Genomic DNA, 13,245 nt, shown 5'->3' with positions numbered 1-13,245 from the left:
CATGCTGATCTCCAGTTTTTGATGTCTTGATTTTGTTGGTTTTCTAATCAAATTAACACATCTGTGTCCACATAACAGATAATTTTGGATGGTCACACAATCACATGTTCATACAAGAGTTACAATAACAAATCTGTATCCAACGTTATTAAAGTGACAGGAGCATCAATGCTGTTAATTTGTAACTTTGGCACTTTTTTCTTCTCAGCTGTTTAAGTGGAAATATAATGACATGTCTTCTATAAGGCAGTTCTTCCGAGAGTAATCCCATTATGTAATTATATCAGTGGCTTGAGTTTTCAGAGTTGCCAACACTTAGTTATCTTAGAAATTTGTCCTCTTCCTGTGTGCTCCACAGAAAGAGGAAATGGTGCCTGAATATCTAGCCCATACTTCATTCCTTCTCCATTTATTTTTTCCCTCGGGTAAAAGGTAAAGGTAAGTACATTTTTGTGACGGCTTCAAAAATGTGTTTGAATTCAATCATGGAAAATCACTGGTTTTAAAAAAGAATTCTTAAGGAATGTTAAATTCCCATGATTGATTTTATAACAAGGAAATAACAGGGTAAATATCTTTCAGGCTCATAATTTTAATTTGTTTATAGTTGGGCATCATAAAATTCATGGCTTAAATTACTATGTTATGTCCTAACATCATTCAAGTCCTCACATGAATGTTCTAACCCAAGTAAGGATTTTTAAACAGTCAGTACAGGAAGGGATGCCGTGTTCTATCCTGGCAGCCTGTCATCCCTCACTGGGGAGCCCTTTTAGGCCCAGGGTAACAACACGTTGTACTGGCCTGGTCTTCGTGTTCTGACCTCAGCGAAATGGAGAACCACTGTACTATTTTTCTATGTAATTCTTGTATTTTCTTTGTTAATTCTGAAAAACTAAATCAAATGAAAAAATTGCTTGGTCTGAGCATGGATTAAACAGTACATATTTTGGATTGTTTATAGAAGTGATAACAATATTGTTATTTAAAAAAATATCAACAGGGATACATTTGATTAAATAGTGGTGTCTATTACATATTACGGATTGCCTCCTATGTTTTAGAGAGTACAAGGTGCTAGGAAATAACAGTGGCACAAAACATAACGTGACTCTTGTCCTTAAGGAACGCCCATCTAAATGGACATTAGAAAAGAATCACACATAAATAATGGAATTCTAACTTGTGATATGTGCCCTGAAGGAAAAATTTGGGCTGCTATGAGTGTAATGGGAGGGCTGGGGAACCAGATTCCTTGAGAACAATAGGAGTTAGACTGATAGCAGGGAGAGAACATTTCAGATGGAAGGAATGCTGTCTTTGAAAGTTCTGAAGTGGGAAACATCTTGGCAGATTCCGAGAGCTGAAGGAAGGCAAGGTTTGCTGGGTTGTAGTTAGGGGGAGTTGGGGAGTGGAAAGAGATGTGAACAGACAGGTCGACAAGGGCCCAAGGGCCTTAGGTACTGTGTTAAGAGGTTTACAAAACTACTCTCAGGACAGTAGGAGCTGTCCACGGGGAGTGGCATCAGCTGGTTTTACCTTTTTAAAAGATTACTTTGTAAAGAGAAGAAGCAAGAAATGAGAATGGTTTGGAAATATGTAGCCACAATGGAGGTGGAGCGAAGTGAATGGATTTGAGATTTCTTTATAAGTAGAATCTACAGGGCCAGATAAAGAGTAGTGTACAGTATTAAGGTAGACTCCAGATTTCCTGCTTTGGGCGGCTCAGTCAAGATGCCTTTCACTAGCTGGCAAAGATAAAAGAGCAGAGTTTGGGTTATGTTTTTAAATCCTTTATGGTGTTGCTCTCAGTCACACTTGTGTTTGTGACTTGGCAGATCTTTGTAAGTAAGATTCTAGGATTAAGCACTGGTTTAGGGTTCAGAATATAAGAAAAATATTTCTTGTCTTATGAAGTAATTGAGGATTAAAATGATAATAAATGGGAATTCATAAAATATCTGAAGGCATTTCCTCTAATGAGGTGTAATCTGCTACTTAAAAGATCAGAACGTTCATTTTATTTTCTTGTGTTTTACTCCAGCCGTGTAGGACGCTCCAAACAAGCAGCTACTAAAGAAAATGATTCAAGTGAAGAAGTAGATGTGTTTCAGGGTAGCTCCCCTGTCAATGATGATATTCCACAGGAAGAAACAGAAGAGGAGGAAGTTTCTACAGTAAATGTATGTGTTCATTAAAATGCCATGTGTGATGGTATGGGATATAGCAACAGAGTTGGTAAATATTTGGTCACAGCCATTTAGCATTTGCTGTTACTTATAATCCCAAGTATTTATATATTTTTGTTCGTTAGTTTGGAGCATTGTTTTCATCTACTAGCTTGGATAATGGAGATAACATCTTTTAGGGAAACCTGAAATGAACTGAGAATAACAGATGTAGCCTAGTGAAAAAGTGTAAATGTCAAGTTTAAAACTAAATGTAAAAGAACAAGTAGCAGTATGACACTGACACTTAAGGCAGTTCTGTACCTGGATTTTAGAACACTGGTATCTGTTAAATGTACCGTTATGTTTTATTACTTCTTGTTTGATTTTCACCATAGAAATTAGAAGTTAGTCAATCATATAGAATAAAATCATGTCTTTAACTAAAATCAGGCTTTGGAATTCATAAAATTGGTAATAGACACTTTTTTAAAAAAGTAGGAATGTGATGCTTTCTGAGATTCTGTTTTTAAAGTAATGAATGGCTTTCCCAGTGAACACATCTCAGACATTTCTCTTTGGAAGAAATATAATTAAACATTGAAGTTAGAGCTTTTCTCTTAATGATTCTCATGGTGAATCTTTGCGTCAACTCAGCCAGCCATCATATTTGAGAAACCTGTGTTCTGTGAAATTTAATATAGTCAGCACGTCTTATCTGTGAGTGGGTTAAGGCCACACAAAAAATAGGCTGCATTGTGTTCTCAGACCAGCTGGGCTTGTTTGGGGTCTTCTTGGGAAGTAAAAATAAGACTGAAGAGTCCACAGTTGATTGATGTCTTCGTCAAAGAAAAACTATACCGTAAATTAATTAAATTAAAATTCTGTTGTTATAGTCCTCTTGTTAATAGTGATCTCTTTTGAAAGTTTTATGCTTGCATAGGTGCTTGCCAGTAAATGGTAATATGTCTGAATTTCAGCCTATTTATATGTATTTGATACTGTCGTTTCCCCAAAAATAAGACCTAGCGGGACCATCAGCTCTAATGCGTCTTTTGGAGCAAAAATTAATATAACACCTGGTATGATTTTATATTATGTTAGATAAGACCAGGTCTTATATAAATTTTTGCTCTAAAAGACGCATTAGAGCTGATGGTCTGGCTAGGTCTTATATTCGGGTAAATAGGGTAGTTGTCAGGATCCAAATTCATTATTTCCCCAGAAAGATACCTGTTCACAGTATCAAATGTTTTCTTTTACTACAGAAACGTAAGTAAAAAGGTGATATTTGCAGTTGTTTTTCTTGCTATCAACATGGACTTCTGTCCGTTTCTTTTTAAAATTATTAAATATGAAAGTAAAATCATTTTATCTTGCTATTCGGGGAAAGGCTGTTTATGAACATTCAAATGTTAATAATAGGTCTACAAAAGTGAGGCCAAGGCAGCAAGTTAAATAGAAAGGTTGCAAGGAAAGAAAAGCAGAGAAAATCAAGAACAATGATAATGATTGGTAAAATAATAATAATAATTACTGCTATGTCTAATAAATGTGTACCCATTTTAATTTAGCCTCTGGTGGCTTTTCTTTTAAGGTACGGCGGCGAAGTTCTAAAAGAGAGAGGCGATGAATGCATGTAATTAATAACTTTATATGTGAACGCTTTGAAAATCATTTTTGTCAAGCTTGAGGATGGGGAAGCCTTTGAGGCACAAAATGGGACTGCTGAAGAGAGGACATTGGACCTTCCTTTGATGACCTCGTGTATTTGTGGTCACACGCTTAGCCATACGCATGGTGACATTGACTATGGAGTCTTGTGACAGTGTGATGTGCGATGGCTGTGTGGATAGAAACTAAAGAAGAAACTTGTAAATATATTTTTTCTTTTTTTTAATGTTTCTGACTTCTAAAGTGCTTGTATAGCTTTTATCTGTGGCTTTAAACTGACAGTACCCAACTGTTTATTGGATCTATTGGTTTGAAAAGAATTTGTTAGGATAGATCTTAAGCAGTCATCTGTCAGTGTTTGTATTTGTATACTCTGCAATTTTACTGTGAAAAATTTTTTTTCAACAAATAATGTCATTTTCTTGATGTCACTATTTGTTGGAGAGTTAAATGGTCTCTTTCCCTTGTGTATCTTACCTAGTGTTTACTCCTGGGCACCCTTAATCTTCAGAGGTGCTAAATTGTCTGCCATTACACCTGAATGATGGGCCTCTGATGGGAGGGCACCATGCAGATTGTGAAATAGTCCTGACGTTGTTTGATTATGTTACACCTCAGTATTGGTCCCAGAATTTGCTGGCCCTCAATGGCTATGAACATTTTAAGAGAGAGAGTTAAAATATTTTAATTTTAAAGAATGTGTTATAAAATAATGTACTGAATTCTTTATCCATTTTATCATCCCTTTTCAGTTATTATTAATCTACTGTATCAATAAAATTCTGTAATTTGAATTAGTTTTTAATAGTCTAGAATGTTATTGTGTATAGATATTTCCTCTTGAGCATTATGTTCAGAAAATGCAAATTGTTACACTATAATATAAAATCTGATATATACACATTAGAAAAGTTCCAGTTCTCCATTACAATGTAAAGGTAATCAGAAAAAAACAATTTTATTGATGCAGTGTGTCTTTATAAAGCTGTTCTTGAAAGCAAGTGTTTTGTATTTTATAGTGAGTTGCATGTTTATGAAAAAAAAGTGCTGAAAATGGGATGTGCTCTTTTCTGTAAATTCATATTTAGTCATAGTATATGATAGATTGCCCCATAACATAGTTTTTCATCAAGAGTTTATTATTGTACTTTATTTTGGAGCCAAAAAAAATTGTTTTGGGGGGGAGGGACAGGGTGGGAGTGATATATACAACTATATGAGCTACTGTAGGTATCACAGTCTTACAAACTTTAAATGAAATTCCACTTTGTCCTGATTGGGAGAAGTGGAAATTTATTTGGATTTAGAGCAGATCTTTGTTTATTTCTTTGTGTAATCTGCAAAATTATAGAAGTAAATTTCTTAAGGCGGTATACTTTTACAGTTTTATAAACTGTATTTTGAACCAAAACATGTAGGTTACTGCTTAATCCTTAGCTAAATTCATTTTAGTATTTCAGGTGCTGTTCTTTTCTTTTTTCATGGTTAACATCAGAAAAGAAAATCATATTCTAACTTATTAAATTTATCACATTGAATAATGGAGCATTTTCATATACTACACCATTATGTTTAAGGTATATTTCCAAGATTGGTTATAATAGATGGGGGATATAATAAAGAAACTACTATTTTGGAAAATGACATTTTACTATTTTCCAATGTATATCACAATTGATGTGATTATTTTTCTTTTAGAGATTTCTTCATGTTTATGAAACTGCCTTTTATTTTTAAAAAAAATGTTTTGAATTGTGTGTTACTCTTTCAATATTTAACTATTCTTCATTTACAACAGTACTGACACCAGTGATTATGGGAGGCTGCTATATATCAAGGCAGCTAATGTCGGACCAAGATGTATTGGTTTTTAAATGTTTCATTAGCTCAGTTCTCCCAAACACACTATTTCTATTTCAGCAGTACAAAGGCATGTTTTAAATCTATAAAATAAAGAATAAGGGATAGCTTTGTATTTTTGTCGGTCACTAAATTGCACCAGAAATGTTTATGGAAGTATATCTTTGAGACCATTTTATAAAACATAATGAAAAAATGATTGTGGAGGATTTTTATTTGCATGATCATAGTTAAGCGAATTTCATTGCATATTCTGTACATCAGTTCACAAAAAAATGTTCATTGTAGATTTTGTTCAATGCCAATGAGTCTGTAATTTTCTAACGTGTCTGTTCACTTTTTGGAAGGATTATGATATAAAATTACCCGTTTTTCTGTAGAAAAATAGGTGCAATAATGATCAAAGTTTTGATGTCCTGAGTCTTCATCTTAGAGGATTATCTTATTATTATGTTTAAACGTAACATTTCATGTACTAACAACATTTGGAGAGCCACATACTATAAATAAATTAAAATTAAGTGTGTATAAAACATTAATTGCTAACAATGGTTAGCAAACTCTTCAGTGGTGGTGTTCATTTTGAAAATATGTACTGTATAAAATTAAGAAAATATTTAACTCACTGTAACAAGTTCCATTATGAAAACCTTATGATTCTTCAGTGAGGTTATCTTGCTGCACTCTGTAGCAAATTCATTTACTCGATGTTACAATAAAATTTCTTGCTGCAGTGCAACAGGAAGCTTTTTCAGTGATCTCCACTGTATATGTAAATTACAAATGTGGCGGTAAAACTCGTTCCAGGTATTAAAGGTTAAACTACTTTCTGTATCTTCTTAACAGCTTGTAAGTTTGATTTTTTTAAGATTTCCTTTTTGCCCTCTTCCAGAATGTCAGGAATTTCAGAATTTGTGTTACTTAGGCATATCTCCCCTACCATATAGTATTATGTCACCATGATGAACAATTGGTATTTAGATAAATAACCAACTTTCAGACACATTTTTGGATTTTCTGTGAAGTTGAATAAACATGAAAGCTAATATATAATTGTATTACTTTATTTATGTGAATCAGTATGTATATTTAAATATGTTTGCTAAATGGAGAAAGGCACATTTTGATGATTTTAAATTTGGGAGCTTTTGTTTCATAAAGAGAAAATACATTTCCCAGTAACATTTTCCCAACTTTTTGTTTAAACTTCTCATGCAAAATCGTGGCTGACAGAGATTTACTAAGTACTGTTTAAAGGATTGCATAACTGAAAAAAATAAAAGTATAATATAAACTTTAAAAGTAAACACTAAGAAAATAAATTGCTAGCGGCAGTTTTATTAATTTATTCAGCAAATACTTATTGAGTGCCTACTATGTGCTAGGCTAGTTATGGAGGATAAGGTGTGATCAGGATAGAGTAAGTTCCTGCCCTTGGAGAGCTTACATTCCCACAGTGGGGTGTAAGAATAAAGAGACAGTAATTAAACATATAATGTCAGGTTGTGAAAAGTGAGGGAATAGAAATGATTGGAAGAGAAGCTATTTTATATCCTTTGAAGCTATGTTATTCAGTACATGCAATTTAAGATTGCTATGTCTTTAAGGTGAAGTGACACTTTTTATAATTTTAAAATGTCTCTTGGTATCTGTATGAATATTTCATGCCAACTTTGGTAATAATAGTCATACCAATTTTGTTTTAGCTGCTGTTTGCATGACAAATCTTTTTCTGTCCTTTTATTTTCAATAAATGGGGTTCTTATGTTTAAAGTATACGAGGTCTGACAATTAAGTTCGTGACCTTGTTGCAACAATGTTGCAAACCTTTCTTGATATTAGAGAGATTATTCATTAAGAATTTGTACCAACTGGACAGTTAACCAGGTTTACTATTTGGAAGTGCTGAAAAGGCTGCATGAAAAAGACGATCTGAACTTTTCGCCAACAATTCATGGCTCTTGCATCACGACAATCCACCAGCTCATATGGCACTGTCTGTGAGGGAGTTTTTAGCCAGTAAACAAATAACTTTTGGAACATCCTCCCTACTCACCTGATCTGGCCCCCAATGACTTCTCTCTTTACCCAAAGATAAAGGAAATACTGCAAGGAAGACATTTTGATGACATTCAGGACTTCAAGGGTAGCAACGACAGCTCTGACAGCCATTCCAGAAAGAGTTCCAAAATTGCTTTGAAGGGTGGACTAGGTGCTGGCTTCGGTGCAGAGCTTCCCAAGGGGAGTACTTCGAAGGTGACCAAAGTGATATTCAGCAATGAGGTATGGAGCACTTTTTCTAGGATGAGTTCGTGATTTTAATTGTCAGACCTCGTATGTTATGTAAACATTTTGTACTTTGGTCTTGTTCTTTCATTGAATCTTAGAATCTTTGTTCTTTAATTAGAGTTTTTAGACTATTTGCTGTGTTTCCCCGAAAATAAGACCTAGCCAGACAATCAGCTCTAATGCATCTTTTGGAGCAAAAATTAATATAAGACCCGGTCTTACTTTACTACAATATAAGACCACATCTAATATGATATGATATATAAATAATATGTATAATATAATAATATTACATTATTGTATAATACCGGGTCTTACATTAATTTTTGCTCCAAAAGACGCATTAGAACTGATTGTCCGGCTAGGTCTTATTTTCGGGGAAACGGGTACTTTTGGTGTAATTACTGATATACTAGGTTTTTTTTTTTTTTTTTAATTTATGTCTGCTCCTATTGGAAGTTTTTCTTTTTTTTTTTTTCTTTTTTATTTGGGATGGGGAACAGGACTTTTTACTGGGGAACAGTGTGTACTTCCAGGACTTTCTTCCAAGTCAAGTTGTTATCCTTTCAGTCTTAGTTGTGGAGGGCGCAGCTCAGCTCCAGGTCCAGTTGCCGTTGCTAGTTGCAGGGGGCGCAGCCCACCATCCCTTGCGGGAGTCGAACCAACAACCTTGTGGTTGAGAGGACGCCCTCCAACCAACTGAGCCATCTGGGAGCTCAGTGGCAGCTCAGCTCAAGGTGCCGTGTTCAATCTTAGTTGGTTGAACTAACTAAGGGGGTGCTGCCCACCATCCCTTGCGGGACTTGAGGAATCGAACTGGCAGCCTTGTGGTTGAGAGCCCACTCTCCAACCACCTGAGCCACCGGGCCACCCCTGATATAGTTGGTTTTAAGTTTATCTTGCTGTTTTCTTTTCTGCCAGTCTTTTCTTATATTTTCTCCTTCTCCTACTTTCTTTTAGCTCAATAAAATGGTTCTTAACTATTCTATTTTCTCTATTCTATTGGCTTTTTACTCATGCCTAATTGCATTTTTTTAGTGGTTATTCTATGTTTGGCTTATTATAGCCTGTGTTATAGTAATGCTTTTACCACGTCATGAACGTGCAGGAATTTTAAAACAGTCCAATTTCATTTACTGCCTCTCTACTCATTGTGCTATAGTATATATTTTGTGGTTATACATGCCACGGTATTATTGCTTTAAATAGTGAATGTTCTTGTTTACCCGTATAGTTTCTCTTTTCTTTGCTCTTTTTCTTTTTGATAATTTCATGCTTCCATCTTCATTTATTTTCCTTCAGCATGAAGAACTTTTAGTATTACTTACAGTGCAGGCCTGGTGGCAATTAACTCAGTTAGTTTTTGTTTGTTTGAAAGGTCTTTATCACACCTTCATTTTTGAAGGGTATTTTCATTGGCTTTGAAATTCTAGGTTGGCAGTTTTATTTGGCAACTTAAAAGTTGGCATTCCATTATCTTCTGGTTTCCATATTTTCTGTTGTGAAGTCAACTGAAAACCTTTTTGCTGTTTGTAAATAATGTGTCTTCTGGTGCTTTTAAGATTTTCTATTTATCTTTGTTTTTAGCAGTTATGAACCTATTTATGATGAACCTATTTATGATTCATTTTATTTATCTTGCTTGGAGTTTACTGAGCTCTTGAATGTGTGGGTTGATGTATTCCATCAGGTTTGAAAAATTCTTGGCGTTAACCTTTTCACATATTACTTCTACTCTGTTGCTTCTGATGCGTCATTTATAAATAGACTGTTTGTGTCCCATGTCCTTTTTTTTTTTTCCACATTCTGACTAACTCCAACATCTGAATCATCTGTGGATTTGATTCTGTTACCTAATTCTTTTATTTCTTGATTATCACATTTTTTCTTTACTAGTCATATTTCTTTCTTCCTCTTTGTAGGGTTTGTAACTTTTTTATGCAGGACTGTGTATAAAAGGAATGAAGGATTGAAGTTGGTGTGATTTTCCCCCCAAGAGAGCATTTGTCCTATTTTCTGTTAGGCATTATAGGGATTGATCACCTCAGTCCATGGAGTTGGACTTCGGTTGCTACCTTAGTTAGACTTAGTCCACACATTTCAAAAATCTTTAGGGTAAGATGTGGATTATGTGACAGACATACTTTTAGCACAGCAAGATGACAGGAGATTTCATTCAGTCTTTCTAGCCCAGCCTCTCAGCAGGCAGGCTATTTTATGTAGGACAGCCAAAGAAGGTTCTTTAAGAAGATAATATCTGAGTATGGACTTCCATGAAGTGAGGGATCAAGCCATGTGAATACCTGGGGAAAATATATTAGGTTGGTGCAAAAGTAATTGCAGTTTTGGACCATGAATTTTAATCATTATAACTAGGCACAAACACATCTTTATTAATCAAAATAGGAACCATTACAATCAACATATTTTTGCCAACAAGAAACAAGTTTGTTTGTTCCTGTAGCATAAAAATCCATGCTTTGGGATTCGACGAACTCTTGGAAAGCGTTTTCTGCATCCTGCTGGTTGTGGAAGTGTTTTCCCTGCAAAAAGTTATCGAGATGCTTGAAAAAGTGGTAGTCGGCGAGAGGTCAGGTGAATATGGTGGATAAGGCAAAACTTCGCAGCCCAATTCATTCAACGTTTGAAGCGTTGGTTGGTTGTGCGACGTGCGGTAGTGTGTTGTCGTGGAGAAGAATTGGGCCCTTTCTGTTGACCAAAGCCGTTGCAGTTTTCAGTGCATCTCATTGCTTTGCTGAGCATACTTCTCAGATGCAGTGGTTTCGCCAGGATTCAGAAAGCTGTAGTGGATCAGACTGGCAGCAAACCATGAAACAGTGACAGTAATTTATTTTTGGTGCAAGTTTGGCTTTGGGAAGTGCTTTGGAGCTTCTTCTGGGTCCAAACATTGAACTGGTCGTCGCTGGTTGTCATATAAAATCCACTTTCATCGCACATCACAATCCGATCGAGAAATGGTTCGTTGTTGTGTGGAATAAGAGAATAACACTTCAAAATGATGATATTTTTGATATGCAGTGAGCTCATGAGGGACCCACTTAACCGAGCTTTTTCACCTTTGCAATTTGCTTCAAATGCTGAATGACCATAGAATGGTCGACATTGAGTTCTTCGGCAACTTCTCGCGTAGTTGTAGGAGGATCAGCTTCGATGGTTGCTCTCAGTTGGTCATTGTCAACTTCCGATGGCCGGCCACTGCGCTCCTCATCTTCAAGGCTCTCGTTTCCTTCATAAAACTTCTTGACCCACCGCTGCACTGTACGTTCGTTAGCAGTTCCTGGGCCAAATGTGTTGTTGATGTTGCAAGTTGTCTCCGCTGCTTTACGACCCATTTTGAACTCAAGAGAATCGCTCGAATTTGCTTTTTGTCTAACATCATTTACATAGTCTAAAATATAAAATAAACAGCAAGTAACAAGTCATTAGCAAAAACACAAACAGCGAGAAATGCGCATTAAAATGATGTATAACATAACCACATTTATTTAAGAATGTATTCCAATATCAAACGGCAAATTTCAACAATGAAAAACCGCAGTTACTTTTGCACCAATCTAATATTGCAGACAGAAGGAAGAGCAAGTACAGAAGTCCTTAGGGAAGAACGAACTTGGAGTACATCAGGGATTTCAGGAAGGGGATTTTCTGGAGTGAAAGTGACCAAGAGATAAAGGGGTAGGAAAAAAGTCAGAAGGTAGCAAGAAGCCAGAATATACCCATGTACTTCTTGGGAGTTTTTTTCAGAGTTTGATGGGAATCTATTGTAGGACTTTGGCTAGAAGAGTCGCAAGATCTGACTTTTAATTTTAAAAAATACTTTAGACTCAACATGTCCCAAACTGAATATATAAATCTTGTCATCTTCATGTATCTGAAAACAGAACTAGTAATACGAATCAGAAATCTAGAAACTGCCCCAACTCCTCCTCTCACCCCCACATCCAGTCTGTCACCAAATCCTGTTGAATTTACCTCTTTATTATCTCTGGAAGTGTTCTACTTTTTTTCACCAATATAATCTACTTTTAAGTTCTCATCACATTTTCGCCTCCACACTGGCCTCACGTTCACGTTCACAGTGTAGCTAGACTTGTGAAATACAGTGATCCCATCTACCTCCAGCAGCAGCAGCGACACCAAACAGTATGAACCCTACAGCCCTTCAACAGTTTACCGTTGCTTCTGGGATAAAGTGCCTGCAAAGCCCTGCATCTTTGGTCACTCGTGTCTAGCCTATCTTTTCTTCATAGTCTGTGCCAGCTACACTATTCTTTTAGTCCCTTGTACCTAGTTGCCAGAGGTATAAGCTATTGGTGCATACAAAGGTCTATAGACATTCAAAAGATAACGCATATTTTATAATCCATACCTGGAGCACTCTTCCTTCTGCTATGTCTAGTTTCCTACTCGCACTACAAGGGAGAATTTTCCCTAAGGAAGCCTTTCTTGCTTTTCTGTGAACAGGACAAACCCAACTGCTCTGTGCCCTCCTAGCTTACCTATATCCATAGCACTTAGCCCGGTCCCACTGCGTGGAACATAGTAAACTACACGAAGGCAGAGATGGTGCTTGTTTTTGTTTACTAGTTTAGCACTCACCACTCTGCCTACTGCACACAGTAGTACTCAAAAACAGTTGTTGAATAAATCCCAATTAGCCATACAGTATTACAACATAGATAAATAACAGACCTGGAGAAGTGTTGGATTGAAGATGAAGGAACATGATTTACTGTGCCAGAATCCTTCTTAAAAGCTTTCCATTATCATCTCATGCTGGCCTCCCTGTAGCTAAGTGATGACATGCCCTTTGACAGGTGAGGGAACCAACGGCAGACATTCTGTTTTACTCCAGGTTCCTCATCTCTAAAGTGGCTGAAGGTTTGATCAAATCTCTTTTACTCCAAAGCCATACTCTTTCTGAACTCACCTCAAATAATCATTAAATCAACATTGATTGAATAAATAATACATTTTAAAGAATAAGTGATAACAATCCTCAAATTGTGTTGGGATCTCCTAGTCAAAAGGATGAACGTGATATCGGTCACATTTTGTTGGATGCTCTTGCCTCTTTTCCCTCCATTACCTCCCACTGTGAGAAACGTGTATTATCAACATTTTACAAATAAAGAAACTTGCCCAAAGGTCCCACAGTAGAATCAGAGTTGATGGCCTTAAATAATACACCGTTGCAAAGGACTAGAATTCGAATCACTTAAAACGGCTTGCT

General features: G+C 36.0%; 1 protein-coding gene across 1 annotated transcript in view; it reads left to right on the top strand.

The window, feature by feature from the left end:
- PDS5B (PDS5 cohesin associated factor B) overlaps nucleotides 1-6,764 on the top strand; it is a 162,059-nt gene extending 155,295 nt beyond the window's left edge. The window contains exons 34-35 of the mRNA XM_033104721.1: nucleotides 2,045-2,183; nucleotides 3,766-6,764. Of these exons, the coding sequence (XP_032960612.1) occupies nucleotides 2,045-2,183; nucleotides 3,766-3,801 (175 nt within the window). The 3' untranslated portion in view covers nucleotides 3,802-6,764. The remainder of the gene's footprint in view (nucleotides 1-2,044; nucleotides 2,184-3,765) is intronic.
- Nucleotides 6,765-13,245: the final 6,481 nt, after the last annotated feature.

Source organism: Rhinolophus ferrumequinum, chromosome 4, assembly GCF_004115265.2.
Source record: "Rhinolophus ferrumequinum isolate MPI-CBG mRhiFer1 chromosome 4, mRhiFer1_v1.p, whole genome shotgun sequence".
Classification (NCBI taxonomy): Eukaryota; Metazoa; Chordata; class Mammalia; order Chiroptera; family Rhinolophidae; genus Rhinolophus; species Rhinolophus ferrumequinum.
This window is presented reverse-complemented; position numbering and strand designations above follow the sequence as displayed.